Source organism: Amia ocellicauda, chromosome 15, assembly GCF_036373705.1.
Source record: "Amia ocellicauda isolate fAmiCal2 chromosome 15, fAmiCal2.hap1, whole genome shotgun sequence".
Lineage (NCBI taxonomy): Eukaryota > Metazoa > Chordata > Actinopteri > Amiiformes > Amiidae > Amia > Amia ocellicauda.
The window spans coordinates 13718136-13745097 of record NC_089864.1 but is presented as its reverse complement, the minus strand read 5'-3'; the positions used below and the strand labels follow the sequence as shown (position 1 = coordinate 13745097).

The 26962-nt window shown below is 35.8% G+C and overlaps 1 protein-coding gene across 1 annotated transcript in view; it reads left to right on the top strand.

The window, feature by feature from the left end:
- Positions 1-245: 245 nt before the first annotated feature.
- The window catches only part of arhgef39 (Rho guanine nucleotide exchange factor (GEF) 39), a 63232-nt gene continuing 36515 nt past the window's right edge, over positions 246-26962 (top strand). The window contains exons 1-6 of the mRNA XM_066724179.1: positions 246-324; positions 2401-2488; positions 14158-14303; positions 15418-15512; positions 20832-20952; positions 23883-24001. Of these exons, the coding sequence (XP_066580276.1) occupies positions 14160-14303; positions 15418-15512; positions 20832-20952; positions 23883-24001 (479 nt within the window). The 5' untranslated portion in view covers positions 246-324; positions 2401-2488; positions 14158-14159. The remainder of the gene's footprint in view (positions 325-2400; positions 2489-14157; positions 14304-15417; positions 15513-20831; positions 20953-23882; positions 24002-26962) is intronic.

Below are 26962 nucleotides of genomic sequence, written 5' to 3'. Positions count from 1 at the left end.
AGACAATGAACAGAGAAATCCCAACAGTATTATTGAACAGTTTTTTGTATGTGTTTTAAACTCTGAAAATAAACAACATCTTGATAACTCAAGCTCATATTTTGGCAAACCCATGCTGCTTGACACTTGGCTCTGGGTGTGTGACTTTTGCGGACAGGCGGGTTCAGTGTGTTTGCCCTTGAACACCGTACGTCACGGGCGGGTCACATGTGCGCCCGGGGAATTCGAAATGAGCCAATTGCATTGTGGGTCAACCCGGAAGAGAGAGCAGGGGAAAAGAGCGCCTGGATTTAAGTTGGAGCTACAGTGCAAACACACACGCAGGTATGGTATTACAGTTTGTTTTCTTAGCTTTTTTTTATTTTAAAACAAAAAATGAAAGCCGTTTTATCTAGAGAAGCAAAACAACAATTGTGTATGATTTATTGTCGATGATAAGTGAGGGTCATGTCTTTGGCTTCCCTGCGTTGTGTGTTACTATGTGTATTTTGACAAGTTGCCCATTTGAAGTTCATTCGTGGTTGTTACATTATGGTACGTATTGTGAGAGTATGTGTTGTATAATTAAAATGAATGAATAATAATCAAGGCCATAGTTATATATAACGCTTGTTAGCATTTTAAAATGCTTACAATCTAGCCACAACAAGGAGGACTTTTCACTGTGATGATGTACAAAGATCTGTTATACCTGCTTACATTTTAGTAATAAGATGCGACGTTTGCAAGTTAACTTTTGTCTTTTCACTCAATGCATTGACCATCTATTTTCCTTTATATTAACCTTATATTAACAGTCCAGCTTCTTTGATAGTATTTATTTTAACGAGCACATTAGGAAAGTGAAATATTTAAAACTGGCAATGATACATGCATTAACACATAATTTGAAAAACAAGCAAAACTAATAATGATCTTTGTCTTGGTTATCTATAGTAAGTAATGGATTGCATTGACAATATTTTCTCTCATACATGTTTTGCAGATTTAGGTGAATGAATCCCTGTCTTGGTTGATTGAATATATAATATAATATAGCACTACTTTTTTTTTTGTAAGGAAGACAGTTCTAATCTACAGTGTAGTTGATAGAACAGCTGAGGGCATTTCAGCCACAGATAAAAAGTTATCATGTATTTGATTGTAGTTGTAGGGTGAGAAGTTGCCAGACTTTTCTGAAATGTCCCTGGGCTTTAGGGGTACTGAAACCCCAGTTGGAGAACCGCAGCTCTATAGAAAAGTGATACCTTCAATATAACATTGGCACTAATTACCCTGATGTTTAATTAAAATAATTCCGTACCCACAAGACATCTGGCAGCCTGCCTTTCCATTTTGATGAAGTGGCGGATTTTGAAATTAGCCACAAGGTGCTTTCCTGTCTCAAGTTACAATTCTGATATTTGCAGTCACTAGCTATAAAATCTATTAAATGAAGCAATGATAAATGTGAATTTGAAATTATTTCCCCTTAAACCTCACTTAATATAAGAGAGCGTTCCTTAAAGAAGAAGAATTCATGCACTGCAGGTATGACGGAATTTGACAGTATGCTAGAAAAATAAATTAATAAGCTCATTTAATTTATAGCAGTCTGTTATTGTAGCATTTTATATCTTGGAAAAAATAAAAACAAGCAGCAGATCTGATGAGCCATATTCACCTTTTTATAAATATGGTGCGTAAAACGTAAAGACACTGTTAAATGCTCTTTGAGCAAACTATATTAATCGATGGTGAACACAGCCAAACTCTGTACAGCATGAGTCTGGTGGTTTACTCTTTACAGCAATCAAAAGTGCTTGTTTGCAGAGCAATTACATAGCTTCACCTCTTAAAGTTGTTTGCAACTGAAGTATTTAATCGCCTGTTTGTTTAGGTTATTGTCTGAATATTAAATATTTGTAGTGCTTAAAAGCACCCTAATTGAAATTCTTTAAAACAATCATATTTAATACTTGCTTCCAAAAAAAGCCACTTGACTTCGTTGCAGATATATTATTATTATTATTATTATTATTATTTATTCTTAGCAGACGCCCTTATCCAGGGCGACTTACAAAATATAAGTGCAATACAAAGTACAAAAATACAGTGCAGTTCAAGGCATAAAACATAACATATACATTGTTGAGTCTCATATAAACATTTGTAGCGTCTCCTTAAAAAATAAAAATAATAATATTCATCCACTACTTGTCAACTGAAATGCTTCACATCATAAACTTATTTTTCAAGGTTTAACTTCCATAAAAGCACTTCTGCAGTAGAATCAGTGGGTAGGTGGAAGTCACTAGACATCAGTGCTGTATGTTTAGTAAGTTCAGCCCTGTGAATGACATACTTTACAGTGCAGTTCTACTATAGACAAATCTCATTGAATGGCTGTCACATTTTCAGAGCAGCACCGTGTGCGCGAGAGGAACGTCATCATTGAAGTGCAGATCTCCAGGAATAGGACTTCCATTGGCACCTTCCTACCATCAAGGTATTTAAATAAATAAATAACAAAGAATAAACACATCTTTTTGTTATATATTATCTGTTTTGACGTGATAAGCTGATTTGCAGGTCCCCTAAGACTTGCACACATTTGACTGTTGAATGATTGTCTACCTGTGTTTGGAGATTTCATGTAAATGCTCACAGTACACATTATTAAATGTCTCTCCCCATCTCTTGGAGTTGAGATAGAAATACAACTTGTCTGAAATCCTGCTTTCAAAAATTGACTTGTGCCTTCAAATTGTTGCAAATGTATTGTCCTTGCATGGTAAGCGGGCCCATTGTGGCATAATTAATCTTATGCCATTTAAGAGAGGTGTAAGTATCACCCATTCATAAAGGAATTTATAATCTCAGTGTCTTGTGTGGTCCATATAGTAACTGGAAAAAATTTGAAATGTTGCAAATTGGCAAGCAGAGCTTTGTCATAATCCTTTTCAATGTATTCTTACATCTGCATGTTTTATTAGCTACATTTACTAACTGAACAAAACCGAAGCACTTAAATATGTAACCAAAATTATGCGTGAATTGTTCAAGGTACAATAACACACAGAATAAAAACAAGTATTCTCTGTTTTGTGATTGCAGATTTTCCCTGGGGTAGTTTTACTGGATAGTGAAATTACACAGATAAGAGCATACAACCATTTTTCTTATACAGGCAAACTTAAGGAATCTTTTTAATTTTGTACTGTATGATATAATATGTCAGGCTACTGCTAATGTTAATCATTCAATGTTTATTTAATCTTACCAACAAGTTTGCTGAAATCCCAGAGGAGTTACAGTTTACAGTTTGATAATCCTGTTATGAAGCAGAGAATCTTACATGTGCAAACTGGAATACGCCAGTGCAGAGCAGACTCAAAACCACTGAAGTTCAAGATTGTTGTGCTTAACGCTTATTCAAAGTAGATATACCTTTGTGTAGTGTTAAGTAGTACTAAATGCTGATTGTTAGTATAAATATAATCAAGTCGATTTTGGGTACAGTATACTTTGCACTGTATATCGAAGGGAGGTGTTCTGACCTGAGATGACTGGCTGTATTTCAGTGGACACATCCCAGTAAGATGGTAATAGAGAGTACTAGTTCAAAGCCGTCATGTTCTCCTCCAAAACTGGCATCTTTTCACAGAGCAGTGGGCGCGTTGCTCGGGGAATCTTCACAAAACTCTTGGATATTCCTCCCCTGATCAAAGGCAGCAACAAATTAAGTTGCATTCATCCAGGCCTTTCAATGAGGTGTAATAAGAGCTCGCTCTCGACTGTGGGCTGCACAGGAAGACCAGATGCATAACCTATGCTGATTGGGATGAAAATGCACTTTAAATGGATTAATAAATAATCTGTATCCTTGCAGAATGCAGTGGCACCATAGAAGTCTCTTTGGTCTTCCTGATAAGCGTATCATGTTTTTACCAGTTGCACAGTAGTGGATTTCAGATTATCAGTTGAGACAATAACAGCTTCTCCAGCAGCTTGTACCCGCTTCTCTACCTTTGTACTAACTTCTTTGAAATGGAAAGAAGTGTTTCATAAAGACAAAGTCAAAAGATGAATAAGTGGCTTACATAATTAAAACTGAAACGGCTCTTCCCCAGCTGCCTCTTTGAAGTTGCACTTGGTGCCAGGATTCAATTAGTAGCGATAGTCTGCATCTGGTTTTCAGTAAAGCCTGTTATCCACTATTGTGTCAATAACCTAAATGAAATATTGGCCACTTTGTAGTGGTGGTGCAGACAATCACGTGTAGAGCTGGTGTCCCGGTTGAACCGTTTGTATGTACAAAATCAATAGACTGATCTTTCAAATATAGTATTTAAGTGTGTTTATATGATGTTTGGGTCCACCTTGTGCCATTTTTATTTCTTCTGTACTGCCCTGAAGTTAACGTCCAAACAGCCTACTAAAAACTTGCCATGCTCAGTGTGGGTTAACAACAGTGTTTCACCTAACTTCTTGTCCCATTTATCTCTTTTGAGGTAATACGTACACCTGGCCTATTACATTGTCTTTCTTAAACATGATTCCTACACTGTCTGTGTGTTTACATGAATTGTTTTTAATACTTTAGAAAACTATTCTATGATTTATTTAACAAAATTAAACCCCTTAAGATGACAAACCCCGCTGGTAGCCTTGAAAGGGTGCCAAATCCATGTGCTTCTCTTTAATCCCATGTGTACTTTTCACTGTTGTGTTGTTTGCCAAGTGTTTGGTATCCCATGAAATTGGAGACTCTCAGCTTTCTGAAATTGTTGGGGGGGGGGGGGGGGGGATACTTGGTCTGAGTAGGAATATAAAATCTCAGAAAATATTGTCAGTTATGACATATTCTGGAACCACACAGTCTACTGATCAAAACAACACCATCCATTTTTTGGTAGAAGCAACACACACCCGTAGAGAGCTCAAAATGTCAAGAAGGAAAACTGTTTACAGTGTACTAATACACAACGATTTTACATAATTGGATCTGAACTTCTCTGTGTTTGATAGAACATCAAATAATATATACTGGATTAACAAAATAAGCCTATTTGCATGGAAATCCGATCGAAACTGAGTGATCTGTGATTGTCTGAATGAGACCTCCCCCGGAGCAGACTGCGCGTTTACCCCCCAGGCTCTGAATGACAGCGGGCGACACGAAAACTGTAAATCGGATGTGTTTGAGAATGAAATGTGCTGGTAGCCAAGAGAATAAGCTTTCAAACTTTCAAGCGCATTGTAGGAATACAGTGTCACTTCTATGCACAGGAGCGGCGTGTAACACTGCCAAATAATGCTTAAGAGGGTGTAGCAAAACAGTATATAACTCTGAAATGTACATTATTTTTCAGTTTTTGGTAACCTAAACTTTATTTTAATCTCTGGCAGTTTACCGCTTACCATTGTACCATTTCAGGTGATTCACTGGACTTGAACTGTTTCAATTTCAATAAAAACTGGAAAAATGGGGGTGTTCTAAAACTTTTGACTGGTATTGTGTATATGTGCATATATATGTATATATGTATGTATGTATGTGTATATATGTGTGTGTGTGTGTATATATATATATATATATATATATATATATATATATACATATATATGTGTTTGTGCATGTAAATATTGTAATTAACAAATGTTTTTGCCTTTAAGGAGATAAATGCATCAAATGTAAAGCTTTCTGTATTCAATTCTTGCACAAACCAACAACAAAGCTGTTATTGACATTGTATGGAAGGTGGCCGTGTTGTTTTTCCATTAAAGATAGCTTGGAAAATATATCTGATAGGTGGTGACAAAGTCACGCTCTTTCCAGGTCAGGTGTGGCACAGCTGAGCACCCACCCAGGCCCCCCTGTATTCCTCTACCCAAACAACCTTAGTGCTCATTAAATCCTGGCCCTGCTCTGAGAATAGTCTGTCAGTTGTGCCAAATTATTGCTAATTAATGCTGTATTGTAATGGGTATTTACGTCCTTTGCATCACTGTTGAAATAATTTTAGGAGACGTAGGCGCAGCTGTTGAGTCGGAATGATTTCTGGCTGCCGTGGCTGGCATTGGATTTGAGTGATGAGCTTGAAAGGCCGAAGGCTGTCTTACACAGGCAGAGGAGAACTGCACAAGTTTTGTAAATGTCAAAACGAGACAGTAATCTCATTGAAGAGTTCCTCAGACAGCGTCTTATGGATCGTAAAGCTGTGCCGAAATTGGGCTATGCAAAAATGTTCAGTTTTGCTCTACTGGAGTTCTGGAGTTTAATCATGATTTAGGCCAAGATTTGAAAAGCAAGCAACGTGGAAAAGCTTGTTTCTTAGACTTCAGGTTAATTTAGTTTTTCACAAAACTGGGGCACATTTTAGTTGCTTGATTATTTATTTTTTTCTTCTAAAAAGCTGTTATTTTGCCTGTGAATAAATGGGAGAAAGGAAGCCTTTTGAATGATATTGGTATGACATATGTTGAAGTAATGTAAACATTAATTAACATTTGAAATAAGATTGGCATTGAAGCTTGAGGGTGATTTAGCCCACATTTACTTGCTGGTAAAGTTCAAAGTCATATATTAAAATCCTACCTCTTTAGCTCATGGCAAGTATGTTTAAAGATTATAAAGATCCTTATAGTATGACATTTCCTAGCCAGAAATCAGAGTGTGGTCATACATCTAGAATTGAAATGTGAATGTTTTGCTCGATGATAAAGACGATGCTGTTTATTCAAATAAATGCTAGATGTTTGTGAAATATTTGTATCTATATTTATTGAGGCCATTTGTTTATTTGAATACATAATACATTCTGAATACATTCTTCTAACCTGAAGACAAACATCGTTCTATGCATGGTTGACAATTGTATTGTAACATTTGTACTCAAGTAAACAAGCATTTTCAAAATCAGAGTAGCAAACGTATTATAGCTGGTTGTGTGTGATGATGCTACGTTATGGGAAGATGCACAGTTTCACAAGGCACAATTACCAGTTACTGTAAGAATGTTTGCGTGGATTTGATTGGTGTCTTTAATGCGGTTCTTTTTTCCTTTGAGCAAAAAAGCCACTTTTTAGCCACCCATCTTTCCATTGATCAGGCCGACTTGTTTACAGTGTTTTGGCAAGTTGCTGATATACAGCTCCCTAGGGATGGAGCAGGGGTTAATTGCTGTTAAACTCTTGGTGCCAACTTGCAGTTCTTGCTGCTACATTAAAGATGACACTAATAAGGAGAGAGTGCAGAGGATGGCTCTGAGCACTTGGAAATTGGGAGAGTGGTGACAGAAGCTGGGAGTTGAATGTAATGCTGACTCAAGAATGTAGGATGATTGAATTAAAGGTAGCCTAATTCTTGTGTGTGTGTTTTTCTATTCTACGTAAAGGCAGTGAAATTTCTTTACCATTTATAAATGTAATTGCAGCTGAAGCCCATGTATGATATCGCAAATGTTGATCGAAACTGACGCTTAATGAGAATCATCACAAAGTACAGTGGCTGCTTCTCACAAATCAGCTCCATCTTTGATGCCTGTTATTTGCAGTACAGACCATTCAGTACCAGCCCATCGATTGTCTTCTTGAATCCATGGAGTATCCCTTTTCACTCATAGACCAGACAAGTCTCTTGTAATAAAGACTTTGATAGCGGATTATATTACAATCAATTTCCAAGTATGCCCCAAAGGTTACTGGTGCAAAATTGTATAACCAGTCTGTTAAGAAAAGCACCTGGATGTTTTTTGAGCTGCATGTTCTATTTCCCATGTTGGACGGTTTGAAAAAAATTCTCCATAATCCTATTCCAAACGTCTTTTGAAGTACTGTAAGCTTGTCTAGTCATACATCCTCAAACTTCCTTGTGATGTCACACTCCCAACACCCCAATTTTTGTAAGGGTAGTTTTTAAAAAAATGTGAGTGTCTGAAATACTTTGGCTAGTTTCAAGTTCAGTACATGCATACATACAGACGGGTGACAAATTAAAGGAAAAAACCCCAATAAGTATCTCAGTGAGGTGTTGGGCTGCCACGAGCTGCCAGAACAGCTTCAATGCTCTTGGTACAGATTCTACGAGTCTCTGACTCTACTGGAGGGATGAACACCATTCTTCCAAAAGATATTCCCTCATTTGGTGTTTTGATGATGGTGGTGGAGAGCGCTGTCTAACACGTCAGTCCCAAATCTCCCATAGGTGTTCAATTGGGTTGAGATATGGTGACTGCGAAGGTCATAGCATATGATTCACATCATTTTCATACTCATCAAACCATTCAGTGAGCTCTCGTGCCCTGTGGATGGGGGCATTGTCATCCTGGAAGAGACACTCCCATCAGGATAGAAATGTCACCAAAGGATAAAGGTGATCACTCAGAATAACTTTGTAATGATTTGCAGTGACCCTTCCCTCTAAGGACCCAAGCCATGCCAGGAAAATGCCCCCACAGCATAACAGAGCATCCAGACTCCCTCACTGTAGGGGTCAAGCAGTCAGGCCTGTACTGTTCTCTTGGTGTCGCCACACATGCACTCGCCCACTCGAACACTAGCCAGTTGAGCGTCTGTGTGACTGAAGCTCCTGCCATTCATGTCCCGATAATGATGCCTCTTTCAAAGTCACTGAGATCCTTTCCTCTTGCCAGCTTGATCCAAAATCGAGGTCAACTGGGCCTGCTCAGCATTTTTATACATGCCACAGAGCATGACAGGATGTTAATTGCTTAAGTGTATCACGCAGTACACCTGTTTGGAGGCATCTGCATTCATTATGTTCCTCCACTCATTTATTTAGGTTTTTCCTTTAATTTGTCACCCATCTGTATGTACATAGATTGAGGATTTACCTGTATCCCTTTGTGTTACCACTGTAAGTCTTTTAACTAGGCAGTCCCCAGAAAGGATGAAATTAACAAGCACAGGTGTACAAAATGTGTCCAAAGCAGCATTGTTGATTATTATTTCAGTTATTGTATTAGAATGGTAGTACCCAAACCTGCTTGTCCATCCGAGAAGCATGACACGGTTCCACGGTTGACGCTTTCATCTTACTGTGACTTCAGTTTTCATGAAAATATAAAATACTGTGTGTAATAATGTATATAATCTAGATGTGTAGATGCACATTGCAGTCTGTGAACGTGCTCAGAAGGATCTCGTAGTTCACAAGTTTCCACTGATTACCACTGGTGTATCAACATGGTATCACATTTACAAGGCTTAATGATGCATGTTGAAAAGGGAAATTATTCAACTTAATGTTTTTAAAATGCATATTAAAAACAACTATCCAGCCTTTTCACCCAACACTTTTCTGTGAAGCCATGGAAATCTTACATTCAGGGATGCTCTCTTCATACAGAGGATCAATGGGATCAGCCCCAGCCCCGCTGGGAGACACCATCACTGGGTTTTATTAACACATTTTACAGGCTTCGGGAATCCCAACAGAATTTCTCAAGTACACTTCCGATTTTACACAAAAATCCAGGTGATTACTACTGCTGTAAAATGCACTAAACTACACCTTTTTAATCGTTCAAACTGATTAACTGGGTGTCTTTATATTGTCCAGTAAGAGACTTTGGATACAGGGAACTTTCTGCACTGCAGCACAACCACAGGCTCAACACACCAAGTTTTTAGAAGGGTCTTTAACCTCAAGTCAAGGGGGCTGACACAGTAGTGATAGTTTTGTATTTCAGCTTTGTGTTTCAGTTTTTTTTTAGTGGGCAGTGAATTCCCTGATGACATTGCTATGACAGTGCTTTGCCTGCCCTGTGTTGGGTATATTTCTCAACATTGTGAGTGGAAATGAGGCTTTGGAACTAAAATGGAGCACAATATATGGTTTTGTCTTTGTTTTGGGTTTTGTTTTCTTCAGGGCAATTCATATCAAGTCATATCTCATGAAGTGTGTTTCTCTGCATGTCTTTTCCTGTTTAAGTAGTCCTATTCCACACAGGGAAGAAATTGCAGGGAAGTTATTACAGTTGAGTTGGATTTAAAAGAGAACACCTGTGCCTGAATGGAGGATTTTTCCCATTCCCATTTCGGTGCTGATCCCAGGTCTTGGTCTGTGAAATGTGCTCGGCCTCCCAAACCAAACAACTGTTGTTTAGGGACCTGCTTCCTCAGGCTAATTGCAGCTGAGTGAAAAAAAAATTTCCTCTCATGTGATGCCAATTAAAACCAATAAACAATACCTGCCGAGACTCTGGGAGGTCATGCATTTTCAAGAAGGCTGACTGCACCTTCTTTATCTTCTAAGAGAACGCAAAGCCATGAGACGCTTCCCATGCAGCTTCAAGGAATCAAATACTTGATTGCTGAATGCCCATGTAGTCAAGTATTGAAATAAATCCTGATGTGAAATTAGGTTTGGGTAAGGTACAAACTATGTTATTGAAGCCCTGCACACTGAAATGTGTTAAATAATTACTAAGAACAGTTATAGATTTCATCCTTATTATTTAGGTACTTGGTTAGAGTACTGGGTTGTGCTGGTGTGTGACTATTTATCAGGCTGATGTCAAAGAACATTGCCTTGACTATCTTTTTCCAGACACATTATTAAATGTATTTTAATAGTAGCAATGGGGGGAAACTGAATCTGACTGCAAAGCAAGTTTGTAAGGTTCAGGTTCAAACTAATTCAAAGTCCTCAGCTCACTATAGGCTGTAGCCTAATGGTGGCAGATACTGGTTCAATTTTAGTTTTGTGGAATCACATTTTTATAATGTCTTTCACCTAATTAGCATATTCATACACAGCAGGGTAAGATATGACTAGTTCCAGATGGAGTTTGCTTTTCTGTGCATTGTAAGTTAAAGGTAAAAGTAACATTTATAGTGTTGATGGATTTTGCTTATTTTATTACAAAGACAAATGCAAAAAACATGACTAACAGGGAGGAATGTATCAATTATTTTATATATAGGTATATCAAAGTTTATGAAGGACAGAAAAGGTACATTCTTACATAAGTCTTGCTTCAGTCTTTCATACCACAAAATCATACACAATAAAATGCCATAAAAGTAAACTCTTCTTTTTGTATACGTTATAGTTTGATTTCAAATAATATAGATCTATTATAAAACCATCCTTTAAAACACAGTATTTGTGTCTCTTTTAAAAAGGAAAAGAAAAGGGGGAATACATTCAGTAGCCATTCTTCAGGAATTGCAAGTGCATGATATAAGAACATAAATTACACATTAAGAGTGAAAGAACAATGAAAACATTGTCTTGCATGCATTTTTAAAAAACTTCTAAGGAATCATTGTTCTTCAGCTTTTGAATTGCAAAACTTTCACTTCAAAGGACATTTTCAGGCATTTCACTCACACACAATGGATGTAAAAACTGTAAAATTGGGAACCATTTCATATAAGCCACTGTATGTGACTCTAAAAATAAGTGCGATGTTTATGTATTACTTCTTTATCGTATACTCTGTGTTAGTACGTCACAGATACAAGTCAGCAGTGGTGACGCCGACAGTAGAATATAATTGCATTCAGGTTGATTTACCTTTCTGACTGAAAGCTGAGTCTATTAATTTCTGCTCATTACCTTCAAAAGTGAATAACAATGTGAATACATTTCTAATATTTATAAAACTTTCCTTAGTATAGATCTTGGCTTGATGTTGTTTTCCCCTCATGCTATTCCGACCCAAAAAGCTGCATTGTGGGTCTGGCTCATTTTCATGTAGCATTTCAATACTATTGTGTTATCCTTAAACAAATCACAGACACTCAATGGTTGGCTTTAATTTGAATTCCTGTCTGTGATGTAGCCAGTTGTCCACTGGTAATTGAACAGATGGATAATTAAGAGGTCTAGGCCAAGAACAGCCTTTATATTTCTTTAAAGGAAAGTTATGCTGAGCTCAGGTGACCATTTACCATACTTGTTCACAGATTTCCCATTCAGGAATTTTGGTCTGACAAACCAATCTGGGTTACAGAGACACGAATGCTCTAATTCACATTAAGATTTTTTGAACAAGGTTCCATCCTTGTCGGACTTAGCAGCAGTAACTACAGACTCCCGAAGTGTCCGGAGTGGAGCATAAGGTTAAGCAAGAGGTTTTTTGTATCTAGAACTGTAAAATGAAATTAAGTTTCTTACAAAATGATTGTAAACATGTTTAGGGCTGAATGTAAAGGACTTTGGTTACTTTGTTCCTTCACACCTACTTGTGGACCTTATTGCCTAGTAAACAGAGGTTTATTCAGGCGTACTATACAAGGTCTTACATTGCCCACTGGGATGAATTTCTGTGTGTTCTAATGAATATTTTATGAAGGAATATCTAAGCCCATGCATAACTGACTGCTTAAGACAGGTACAAATGCAGTCCTTGTTTTACTACAGTAATAATAATGACTGATGCATAATGATTTTTAATAAAGCAACAGTGGTTTTCTCAAGTGTTTGACATGGAATGCAAAGCTCTCATTCCGTTACAAATGTGTATGAGATTTTCATGAGCAAATTACTTTGTCCCCTGGTTTTTGGATTTGCAACTCTGCATTTCAATCAGCACTTTGGAAATCTCATGATATTGAGTGTTTCGTCTGTCAGTTACATGGCTGCTGATATGTTCTCCGTTGTTAAAAAGTAGAGAGAAAAGCACCTAAAGAATTGTAGCGGATAATGAACGTTTTGATTTGCAGTTTTCCCTGTTGAAGTAGATCAACTTAAATACTCGACTATTTTCACTTCACTGTGCATCTAATAAAAACAAGATACAAACCCGTTTAATGCATTTTCATTTTTTAAATTATTCAAGGTGATCTTTATTCATTTCTAGTCTGATTTTTAGTCTGCTTGTCCAATGTAACTTCATTACTACCAGTTTACAGGTTTATACTTGTCGTTTTTATCCTCGAGTAAATATGTTGTTTTACAAGTAATGTAAAAATTGTGCTGATGTCAAATTAATAGTTTTTTCCTAGAGGGCAAGTGTGACCTAGTTTTGTTTAGAAAGTAGACCTACTCTGACAGTGCTTTTCAACTTTATAGTGTATCTTAGTTATTATCAAGAAATATTCAAACTATGTTAAGTGATTAAATGTTAAGATTATAGACCAATGACCCTGATGTACAATTCATCCTAGCAGTAAATGTCTGAAGAACAAGTGACATTCTTACACACACACAAATAAATAAATATATAAATAAAAATCTATATTTTGGGATGTATTTAATTACAGAGTTGATTGAAATTGACATCTTTAGTGACCTCCCCGTGCACTTGACTTGATTGATGCTTGCTTCAAATGTAGTACTGCAGACTATTCAGTGATTAAAATACCTTTAAAATTGCATCTGCATAGTGAGTCAGGTAGAAATCGAAAAGCCATGGCGAGATGGGATTAAGAGCAAAGAAATACAAATATTAAAATGCAGATGAATTGTATAATCATTGCAGATCTGTTGGATTTTGAGGTTATATCCACTTGGCTACAGCAATGTCTGAAACTGCTGCATGAGTATGTGTGCAGATCAGCACGGGCAGGGCTTGTGTTTGGAGCCGGTAACTTGTCATTCTTTGACATTGCTTAGTTTTTAAAAGATTGTGGGGTCCTAAAGTTAAGGCATTGTTATACACCCTGTAGTTTTTTTTTACTTTACCTGATTTGGGATTTTTTATGCAACATATTGTCACTGTGGTTTTGTAAAGTTGACTAGTGTGGAGATGTTGGCATGATGTTGATTAATATCTGTGGAAGGTGTTGTACACTTCGTTCTGGAGCTTTAATTCAATGGAACCTGGCCATCCGCTGATAATGCCTTCTATTTTGCTGATCCAGTATGGTACTGAAATGTGATTATAAATGGCCTTAATGAAATGTTGCTTATTTGTATTAGTATATAGATGTATTTATTTGTTTCTTTTTGACACTTAAAATGTCAGCATGGGTCCAATTTCCTCTCTCCACTGAATATAATTAATATGATACTAGCCATGTGTGAATCCGAAATGGTAATGTTTCTTGTGTGAAATTTAATAACTCACATAAAATGAAGTGACTTGCAAAAATGTCATGTTTAATAATGTTTTATTTCATGTGGCACTGTGTTTATAGCACTAATTGTATCCAACTGATAGCACTGATATTTCATTTCTGATACCATTATTCTCTTCGCAGCGATGAGTGCTGATCTGAAGCTGGGGGGGAGCGGCGGCATGGTGCAGGAGCAGAGAGGCCGCTGGGAAAGGAAGAGAAACCGCACGGCCCGCGAACTGGTGGAGACGGAGCAGAAGTACTGCGAACGCCTCGAACTCGTCACCACGGTTAGTGTGTGCTGGCTTAGATATCCGTTGGTGACAACATACAGAACCCGTCTAATCTAAGATTTTGTATCCAGGGCCATTTCATTGAGACCATATTTAATGTTGCATGTTTGCAGGTATTGTTGATTTGAAGAAGCAGGCTAACCTCTTGAATCTAAAAAGCTTCAGTGTCTAAATAAATCCCAGAGCTTAATGATGGCAAATAAGGGCTGTTTAGGCCTCAAAAAATATGGCAGATTTATGTAATGGATACTGTGAGTCTTGGCAGAAGGGTAGGTGAATTTGCAACAGATACATTTGCAAATCTGTAAGTTTATTGATTCAAATAAAATAAACATAACAATCAAAAAACATTTAATTAGTAAAAGGAAGCCAATATAATACATTAAACATTTTTACTTTTAATTTTACTGTCTACATTTTTTTTTTTTTTATAAATTTACCATCCATAATCTGAAATCACATCATGTGACCTTATGCAAATAAATTAAACTGAAATCTGCCTCAATATTATAAAATGTTTAAACACAATGACAAAATGATCTGTATTCCTTCCAACTTTTTTTTGTCTATTTCATTATTAATATTCAGTATATTTTATGATAAGGTTTATTTTAAAATTATTTTATGAATTTTTCTGAGGCCTTTTCCAAGATTCCTCGCAGTTAATATTACATTTGCCTAATATAGAGGTGAATATTATAATCATATAAAAGCATTCATAAATTACGTAGTTCAATAATAAGGAGAACGGACTAACGAACTTGATAATGCCATGTAAGTTAAGTTACACCAAGAAGGAAAACGTGTAAGATACAAAATGCACCGATTAAGTAAATGGTAAATATAAGTGTTACATACATTGAACAAGACCAAAAACTAATTACCTTGTGTCCAATGCATTAGCTCCTTTTCTTGTTAATCTACATTAAATTTGCATTACAGATTAAATTGGTCAGAATAATTGCGATATTAGTACTGTTAACTGCTTTCCTGAGCTTTTCACTTCATCTCTTGTGGTTGCCATATATATATGAAAGCTTCGATAAAATCAGGAGACTTTATACAAATGCGAAAAAGATAACATTTTTTTCTTCCTCTTTTTTTCTTTTAGTATTTTGTTGAGATTTTGAAAGCCAAGGGAACCCTGAGGCAGGACATAAGAGAGAGTATCTTCAGCTCAATTAAATCCATTCATTCAGTAAACCAGTAAGTATCCCTTAAATAATTAATTGAATATTTATTCTTTGGAGGGGGAAAAAACATTAATTGGTAACTTACATATTAATGAAGTAATGATAAACTCGGAGGTGTATGGCTCATTTTATCTGTTTGAGTAAACAAGATATTTGAAATCAATGAGGACACTAGTCCTAATTTGTAGAGTGTAGTCTCTCACCCCAATGTACCAATTTATTTTAACCTTACTGTTCTGGGAAATGTTTTTGATGTGATACGCTTATTTTTTGCTTTTGTCTGGCAGCTGAAATAAAAATATGCATGGTAGTAATTGATGACTTGCTCTCCTGTCTTACAAGCATAACTGGACCTCTGGAAAAAGCTGAAATTGACTTTGTATAAATGTTTTTATAGGACAAGCTTTGACTTCCATATTGCTTTCATTTTGATGGACTTAAATACTGTTTGCATGTGTAAAGTTCAGTTCGTTGTGATTGTAGAAAGCTCTTCTGTGACATTCCAAGAAGTTCTCCTGGGCTTTAGCTTTCAAACCGAAGTGTTAAAAAGAAAAACAATCAAATTACAACTGAAAGGCTGAAAATGAAGTCTTCTTTATAGATTTAAAAACCACTAGGGAGACGGTATCCTATATAAATTAAAATTCAAGGCTACGGCATCCAAAAACATTGTTCTTCTGAAGCATGTTCAGCAGGGTTACTGCTGGTGACTGCTGGTGACTGCTGGTTTATTCATTTTTATTTATATGCTGTATTTCATGATGTTGCAGCTCATTGATTAGCGGAAAGGTGCTTGTAGATTGTAGAGTAGATTATGAAAAATTTAACAAAAGGATACTGAATGATAAAACCTGCCTGTAAGCTTTCATCATATTTCTCTCGAATGATGTGTTTTAAAAAGATTTATCCTACTCCACTAAATACTTGAAAAATAATTCAGGTGCATTAATAACAGAAACACTTTTCAACATTAAGGGTTACACTAATCTAGGATACATAAATAAGAAATTCCTTTACATGCTAATAAATAAAGACAGAATGCATCCATTCATTTTGTACCTTAGATTACATTTCATATGTTGTTGCTTTTGTAACCCTTGCTCCCCAGTAAAAGCTCATTTTGATATCCAGTGCTGTGTATGGTGCTCACCATCTTGCTTATTATGGAGAAAGTCTGTGCCATATTAACTACACCTGCCAACACCTGTTTAGAATGGGAAGGGGCATCGCAAAATACAAAGAGCAATATTGTTTTAAATGGATGTTTTTTCTGACAACATGGTCAGCCTGCATAGTAAAAGAAAAAAAAAAGTAATCTATTTCACCACCTGATACAATTAAAATGTCTTTTTAAAAAATGTGCCTGAACTGTATTCCTGAAATTAAACTGCTTTTGACATGCCTTCAAAGTGGAATAGTAGAAGAGAACAGTTATGTATTTAAACAAAGCACAAGGCTGATGTAGCTTGTTCAAAGAATTGTCACCCTGATTTGTTAAAGAAATGTGTTCAGATTTTAATGTGCTGGGCCTGTTGCACAAGGTGGTTGATCCACAGGTGAACCTGACATTAAAGAAATTAATAAAAATAGTACAAGGAACCAAACACTATGTGCTATAAACGAGTTTGCTTTAAATCCAAATAACCACTGAACGGATTCAAAAACTAAGGTTAATAAAATCCTCACTGGATTAGTATTGGACATTCACCCTATATTTGTTTTATTCCATTTTGTGATTGAGGGGAGGGGGATACCAGTAACTGGAATTGTATAATACAATATCGTTACTTATTAAGTCTGATGTACGATACTTAATATATGGAGAAACAATTGAACGCGTATAATTGGTAAATGTAGCTTGCTTTGACTGAAGAAACGTAATTGGTGTAAATGATGAATGACCATGTATTGTACGCAAACAAGGTCTGAACTAGTCAACATTAGATTGACAGCCCTAAACACAATGAAGATAGGATGGCAGTGATAGAGCTTGGATGCTGAGACTTAACAAGCAGCAAACATAGCACAGCAACTGAAAGCAATCCTATAAAACATACTTTCATTATGTTTCATAGCCAAGAAAGGGAATGGGTTGCTCCAGGACTTAAATAATGAATTTTAAAATGCTGGTTTTACACTCTAATCCTGAGGTCGGTAACATTTTAAACTAGTAATAAAGACAAATATAAGAAATATTTATTTTTTGACAGTTTCGTTTGAACAAAATATAGCAAGTAACGCAACAATGATGAAGGGAAAAGGACTAGACTGGAAGAGCCTGCCTAGATCACTGTACTGCTTCAGACATTCGTATGGGCCATAGTTGCTCTACTCTGCTGTTTGTGTGCTGCTAGACTCTGTGATTATATGGTCCTTGAATGAATTCATTTTTTCATCTTCGGTGTATTTTTCAAGTTTAATAAAGTATGAAACAATGTTCAGAACAAATGCGTAATTCCCTTTTCCTGCATGGTTTGGATATGGATGTGGTACTTAAATACCTGTTTGGAACAAAGCTGGATTTCATGCACAAAGAGACTTCCATATAAACATTATTTTCTATTTTTCTTTTGTGCTGTGTGAAATTTAATTCAGAGATTTTTCTACTAATTTTCTAAAGTCATGTCTCAAGTTGTTGATCACACTGCAAAAGAAAATTCAGAAAATGAGCCAAAACATCTTAGGGAGATTCATAAAGCTTTAAAAATATGAAAAGACCTACTGTCAAACAGGCATGCGCTAACAAACATCCAACATAAATAAATAAATAAAATAATAATAATATATATATATATACATATTTTGTTTTGTGTGTGATTTATTTTTTATTTGCTTTTTTACACACTGATCATGATGTTGAGATTACTTTAATGAATTCGGGTCTTAATAAACATTTCAGAATTAAAAAGTCTTCGGGTTTTCATATATTGATTCGATGATACCATACATCATCATTATAGCTGTTTATCGAGTTCGGGGACCAGGCATGATAGCAGGCGAGGATAATTGGGTTTCTGCTCTGTAACAAACTATAATAAAGAACTTGAAAGTGCTGTCACTTTATCGAGTAAGTAGCACAATTTCAAAAAGTATTTGAAAAATAAATATTCTGAAAGAAACCGTCTAGGGGGTTTCTTAATGAGAATAAATGTGGTTTGAAAATAGATCAAATAATATTCCGCATGTCAGAAGCAGATCCTTGTCACAGTGAAAAATATTGAATAAAATTAGAGCATAATTGAATGCCTTAAAGGTACCTAGTTTGAAAAATAGATTTCCTCTCTAACTTTATCTAATGATTTACTAAGTGTTGTATTTACAAACTGGGCACCTGGGTTGTTTGCAAAAGATGTGAAAGGTATATACAATATGGGTCAAAAAATTGCAAGCAGCAAATATTATACGGAAGCGGTGGAGGTGGGGATAGTATTTCTCATTTTCCCCACTCAGACATTTACCTTATTAAATACATTTCAAGGTTTCCCTCAACAGAGAGCCTCTTGCTCAAACCTACTGTAGGAAGGCATCTCGCTATGCTAGCTGCATGACACGTCTCTTCTCTGCAAACACTGTACAGCGTGGTCTGTGATGTTCCTGAAACGGTACATTTCAGATAGATATTTTCCTCACATGGCACACTTCTATTACAAGGGTTACATTTACCATTTCCATTGTCTGGAGATTCTCGTTTATATGTAGTTTGTCTTTCTTTAACTGTAATTTTTAGTTTCAATACAAAATGTTTTTCTCCCTGCAAATTATGCCCTATTAAGTTGAGTGCAACATCTCCTCTTGGCTACTCCAGAGCACAAAGTGGCAATTTATCATTTGCTCATACAAAAGCAATCCTACCAAACAATGCACACATTGGAAGTATTTTGTGAAAAATGTTCTGGTCTTCCATCATTTAAGCCCAGTACAAATTAAAATGTATTTCTGCTCATCTCCATTGTATGTCTGCAGTATTCTGTAAACATTATGAATGCTTTTAGATTAATCTGATGCAAGGGGAAGCACATTCTACACATCCCTACATATGGCATCCCCAGATGCAGAGCATTATATTATGTTGAAAGCACACATGCACACACACACATATATATATATAAACACACACACACTGTATTTGTGTACATCTATATGTTAATAAAATAGCCGCCAGCAACACAAAAAAAAAAACGGAAATGCTGTTTTCAATGGCCTCTGCCCTCATTAGAAAGCTCTCGGTTCTGACGGTATCTCTTGATTATAAACAGAGCCTACCTCAGCTCACAACTTCATTAAAATCTATTTAAATCAACTTCACTGCAAAGCGCACCTACTTTAAACATGTAAAGTCCCAGGGAACATTGTTAGGAATAGGGGTGGTGATGTGTGTATATTTTTCATATTTTAGATAATAAGCTCATTGCAGGTGTCAACAATCTGATGAAATCCCCATTTATTCATTTTATCGTAACAAGCTTGACAGCCAGGTTGACTGATATATATTTTTCTCTTTAATGTATTTTTGTTCTTGAATACTGCAAGCACTGTCATACAAGTTCCTTGCATTACCCTCAGGGCAGGACCACTGCCTGTAGCCCAATAAATACCTCAACCCTCAGTAGTAATTCTTCGATGACTAAATTTGGTGTAACATTTCAACATTCCTGTCCCAGATAAAAATAGGTACGCGTTTCTCTCTTCATCATTCAGAGTTGGAGTCAAATCTAGACACAGACTGAGTGTTTCAGCTAGGGAAAGCAAAGCTAAACAAGAACAAGTTTGTTTTTTGCATTTTTTTAAACAATGATCCGAAAGTGATGACTTATTTATGTTATTTTGTACGTTTTGGGTTAATTGTTAAGTAGGAGTTTTGCCTTTGTGGGATAAAATTAATTGATCTGTAGGGCCCTAGACAAATTAAACATGGATTTACATATTTAACATATACATAAGAATGTATGATTTATTTATATTCTTACACATTTATAATTGCAAACTATGAATGTGAAACTTGACAACTGCCATTATACTCACTGATGTCCACCTAACAGGATACATGTAACTTTTGTTGTTGTTCGGTGTGTATTAGAGATGTTCCATGGGTTTCACACTGTCTACTTTTTCTGTGGACTCTGGGTACTGGTCTCACTGGGATCCCCCATATTAATGGGTATTTTTACTCAAATTCCAGATGTTCTTCATCATGTTCTTGTTAATTTTATCATCATGAACTAGCATCAAATTCTTAGGCTCTGGAGACTAGGAATACTTATTTCCTCCTCCTTGGATTTTAAGGATATTGTTTCACTTTTTTTTTTTTTTTTTTTTTTTTTTAATCATTCAGGACATTGCTGGCTCACGTGGAAGATGGGAAATTTGGATTGGGCTTCGAAATGTTCTGCCCTCACCTGCATTTTTATACTACCTATGTGGACAACATTGAGAAGGCTTCCAGAGTTCTCCAGGTAATACCTTCCGAAGTGAGACAGGGAATTGAGCTGACAAACATGGTTGAGGAGAATGTGGAAGAACTTGGATGAGTGAGCAATTTGAGAGTCAGAGGAAACATGGATTTGCAGTTGCTGGACCTACAGAGTAGATTAGTGCTGCGGTTGAGATGTTATGGCTTCAAATGGTTAATGTACTGTTTTGACAGTTTAATTGTGTATATGGTATGAATGAAATGTATATCACAATAAGGAAACAGAATGTTGTGTAAATTTGTTTATTTATTTGTGGTTCAGAATAAAAATGTAATTTAATTTGTGTAAACAATTAGATCCATTACACTGAGAGAGCTTTGTGTCAGGTATTTATTGCCTTCCATAATTTTTCTTCATGACTGAAGCATACAGCTTGATTGATATTGCGATTTGGATAGTTGTGTCCAAGAGGCCAGAATGTCGAACTGAGTTTTAACTGTAAAGTAATCAATATCAGAGCTGTATCAATTGTAAAGTGGAGAACTGCCTAATGGAAATAGTTTGCTGTATACTGATGGCTTTGCACCAACTTTGAAGACGCATTGTGGGGCCTGAGGAAATGTAATATTTGTTCAATAGAGGCATACAGTCAACAGCTTTAAGAGAACAGTGTAGCCTAATGTTATATTTGGGCCCAGGAGGTAGACCACAGACCACAGTTTGAAGATAATGTATTTAAGATAAGAGTTAAGAGTTTTGTTGTCTTTTAGTAGCAGCTCATTTTTTCCCCTTGAAATGAATCTGTTTTAAGACATACGCAAATAAAAAATGTATTTTTTTTTTCATCGCTATAGACATTTATGTGTACAAATCTGTTAACTGATGGGATGATCCAATATAGAAACTGATATATTGGTAACACTGGAGTGTTAAAATAATTAAATGTTTTCTTATTTTACAGAGTTTGTGGTGAATCCCACATTTTGTCAACAACAAATTATTTCCTTTATCTTCAAATAACATATGTATATCGCACCGATGAATACAATTTGTGTGGTGTTTTTTTAATCCAAAATCCAAAACCTACAAAGTGTTCAGCAGCCTTTTAAGCCCAACCTTATAATAATGTATGTGCTTCCAAACCTCACAACATATTCGTTAATGACAACACTTTTACTGCTATTAAAGGCCCAGAACAATGTTGTTTTTCCATGATCATCCTTTCATTGTGCCCAAGGTGGTATGTCGGGCTGCACACCATTGGGTGTGAAGTGCTGAATCTACCCTACACAGTGGGCATTTAAAATAGGTCACTCCATCTCCTTTGCCATTTTGATTATGACAACTGGATGACACCATCTGGAAATAGTCTTTGGAAAAGAAAGGCTAACTGTCCGATTAAGGCCTGTGCTGCATCCAATTAAAATTGGCTTAAGTGGTACAACCTTCATAATTTAGCGTACGTCTATGAAGGATATGCATGTTGAAGGAGCTCCCTGCTCATTAGTGCTGCTGCTGTCAGATGCTGGTACCTGCTCTTTGTTAATGAATGGTAAGGCAGTTCTTTCGGAGGCCGTGTTACTTGCCTGGAACACCTTTATTATGAGGAACTGTCTTATTTCCTCAAAGTTCGCCAGGAGTAAAATCAGGCAGTCACCTCTTTGACATTTCATAACCTCTGTACTTATTTATCTCTTTGAGACCCTGAGCTCCAGAGATATCACTGTCTTAATTAAGAAGAAGGATGTGACCATGGTAAATTGACTGATTTCATTGATTAAGGACTAGCTGTACAAGTAACATTGATTTTACCAGTGGGTCTACATAAATGTAATTGTTGGAACATGGGGCTGCATAATTACAGCAGTGTGACAGAGAATAGTTGGTTTGTCCTTTTCAACCTTCAGTCTCATTGTTTTGCATGATAATGTAACCAAGCTCAATTAGTAGGGATTTTAAATGTTACGAAATGTACCCTTTGTAGCTATCCTGCAACCTTCTGGAAGTATCTAGAATCAGATTATATATTTTTAAATATGCAATTCATGCATTGGTATATAATAACAGCTGATTTATCAAGTATTTTAAAAAATATGCATTGATTTCAATTAGTCAGTTTTATATTAGCCTAAATAATTGTGTAAAGAAAGGTATAGACTTTATGGACCACTGTGGGCAGTTTACAAATTTAAATGTAGAGTATATTATTATGTATTTTAAGCAGTTTGAGGTTTATGTTTTAAATCTGAAATCTTACTTAATCTTAATCATGATGTTTTTTTTTGTTTTTTTTTCAAGTTCATATTATCCAGTTCAAGATTTCAGATAAATAGTGATAAAAGAAACCGAGTCTGTTAGATACCTGGAATGAGTCAAAGCTCTAACCCTACTTTTGTGCCATCCCTTGGTTATTTACTAGAAAGAATATGGTAATTTATTGATTAAGTGTGGCACTAGGGTGTCTTGTCTTTTCAAGTACTTTGCCTTATAAGTTTGATGTTTGATGACATTGTTCAATACGGCTTCCTGTGACAGAATTCGTGCAAATCAGAATGCTTTCTGAACACAACAGTATTACATCCATTATGAACTCCTGCAAGAATCCTGCGCAATTGCAGAGTCTCAACAAAATCGGTAATACTTTGGCACTCATTATAAGTGAGAAAAATATAATCGCTCAATTGACGCAACTTTGAAAGCCAGTGCCAAAAATGCAGTCAGTGTTAGCCTATGTGTTCCCACGTGTTGACCACCCGTAACAAGGAAATGTCTCTAAAAGGTTCAAACAGCGCGTAGACTTCTAGCAGGAGAATATAGACGCTTTCACAGCTGCACAGAATACACTTGGTGCTTCCAGATTCTGTCCCATGCATGATATCGCAGAGTTTTGCTATTCAAAGAGTGCATAACCATGATGCTTCCATGCATGAGATAAAAATATAAGCACATATTTGCTCCCCCCCCCCCAACAGGTGCAAGTGAAGAAAAACAAGACTTTTGCACGTTTCAAGAAGCTTCAGGAATCCAGGCCTGAATTCCGAGGTTTACAGCTGGAAGCTCTGCTCACCCTGCCTTTAAAGCGCATTCATCAGTAAGTGTTTCTGAAAACCATTGAAAGAAAATATTGAGTATTCTTTGAAGTGTCTATAATATTGATTTTAATCTAGATTGCACAGTTTATGCAGCCTTTCAAATCTTTGCAATTTTACAGCTTCTCTCTGACCTCGGTATCCTTTTGTATTAATCCCAATTAAGGCTTGGTTGGATGGAGTCAGTCTTGTTTTTTATGTATTCAATATTTTACTTTGAGTGACTGCTATTGAGTTCTAACGGCACATTAATTATCTCATCGAGGTATGCAGTAAATTGCTTCAGTTGTGCGTTCTGACCTGTGTGTTTTCCCTGTTTTCCCTTTAAGCTACAGCACTGCTATTACCTCTCAAAGACAAGTAAACATTCTCCAGTTTAAGGGGCATACTAGGTGCACATAGCTGATTGGCAGATGCATATAATGGGTATTTTTAAAGTGCTATCTTCACTTTATCATCTTTATATATTATTTGTATTTCACAGCGTTTCTGCTTTTTAAGACAAACTGAACAGTGTGAATGAATGCCTTGCTGTTAGTTTCCATAAATGATAGGATATGCATCAAATACATATTTAGTTCCTATACCAAGAACAGGACCGGGACTTCAATTGCTATAGTTTCATCTGTATAATGGACCTTTTTTCCCACATGTAATGAACTAGAGGTCTCATTAGCTAGAAATATATCCATAGTCTTCTGTTCTTTCCAATGTGTATGTCTATTGAAATAATTCTGTCAATGGATTAAAGAAATGTACATTTTCATTATCTTCTATTTTTTAATTTAGTTTTCCTCTACCATGGAAACATTATTCATTGGGAAGGATTTTCTTTTTTCATTTTCTTCTCCCCTTGTTCTGCTTGTGTTGTGGGAATATTACTGACAATTCCCCTTTATGCTCTGAGGGAGATTTGAAGGGATTTACAAGTTGACAGCTATTGATACACATTTATTCGTCAAAGAAAATAAACTTAAGGCTTGTATATGTTAAGGAAAATCTTTAAATACGGCGTATGCATAGAGTATGTCTATATTTTTCAGATTGTATTTTATGTATCATTAAAGCATAGTCTTTGTCCTTGAATTTTTATTCATATGTCTTGCCTGTGATCATAGGACTGGGCAATGGGTGGAAGTCCTTTTTTTTTTTTTTTTCTTTTGTTTATTTTTTTCCCCATTTCCCTTTTCATTCTTTATTTTTTTTAAATGCTCTGATATTAGGTGTATCATTAGGGAGCCTGTCATTGGCATAGGTAGTATTTTCACACTTGAGTTCTTCTCAGTTTATAAGCTTCTATTCATCTTCAGCGTTTTTATGGAAAACCTTAATTGTAACCCACAGTAGAAAGAAAGAAAATTATTATGTGACGGTGGAGCAGATTCCTACTTTGAATATATCCCCAAACTGTCAAAATATCCTTTGTTAACCACCATAATTTGTTAGCTGTAATTTCATGCGGTCTTGAACCCTGTCATAAATTAATACAGCATGAAGAAAAATGGGCTGAAAACATGCTTGTTAATGAACAAGAGTAGTAATATGACATTGTTTTACCATGTTATTTGAGAATATCTTAATTATACTTTTTTCTTTTTAAGAAACGAAGAACACAACAGCACCAGGCTTGGCTTGACTTGTACATTTTATATGTGAAATAAAGAAGCCCTCTTTGGTTTTACTTCAACTATGCTTTTTAGTGGTTTTTAGTTCATGTAGCTGGTGTATTTCCCTTGTTGGGACTTTATTGACTAGATTAAATCTAATTATGCACATTTAAGACCACTTTTGAACTTCATTAAACTCTGTCAAAAGTGAAACATAGAAGATTAGGATTTGCTGTCTGATTGTCAGCCTGTTGTTTTGTTTTTCTAAAGTAAGGGTTTATGGTTTATGAGCCCTGTGTTTCTCAGTGGGGGTGTGTTTGTTTCACCCCGGCGCTCAGTCGTATGGTGTGCGCGCGGCGCTGCTGCTCATGAGAATCACTGTGGAGTCGCAAGCTTCCAGTGGAAACTAAAGCACCATAACTATGTTACAACAGAGTGGTCAATAATTATAATAATGACTGTAAAACCAAGTAAAAGTGTTTATTGTCTGAAGTCTGACGAAGGAATTTATGGTAATTTGGAAAAAAATATTTAGACAATAGTTTGACAAAATATATCTGTGCGTTATCGGTGGAATATGTGCCGATACAGATATTTCTGTAAAAGGCCAATATTGGCCAATAATATCGGTGCTCCAATATATCTGTTGGGCCCTCGTGTACACTATAATCTTTTTGACAGATTAAATACACTTAATAGAGCAGGAACTGCAACAGGGTAAAATAAATCAAACAATGCATTAATTTAAAATGGTTAAAATTCAGTGATATTGCATTTTTATATACTGATCAAGCAAAGTTTTTTCATACCAGGTTCAGTCCATTATCATATTAAAATTCGTATCACACTTTAATAGTTTGCTAATTGTTTCCACTGTATTTGTGTTCCTGTAGTATAAACATTCCCCTTGTATGAAATTCAGTATTAGTCCATGCACGATTTTCTTTATGTTCATTTGAGTGCATTGTTTGTCAATTTCTCAAACAATTTAAATAGTTTTTGTGTATAACTTAAAATCTAATTAAATATCACTCCAAATCCCAAAAGTCCTCCCTATGAAAAGTTAATTTCTTCTTATTTTTTTAAGTACTGATCTTAAAACTATATATATTTTTATGATTTCAGACTTTGATGGTTCTTTTAATTTGTGGGCCTTCAGATGCCTTTTCCATTTACCATGGAGCAAAAGCAGCAATTATAAACTGTTATTACTGTCTAAAAGAGACCTTAAATAATTGTAGTCTAAGACAGTAGATCAGTGATTGGAAACAAATGTTTTTTCTTTTTTTTCTTTTTTTTTCTTTTTTTAAGAAAATGTAGATCCAGCTGGGTCATGAACTCAGTGTTTAAATGTAA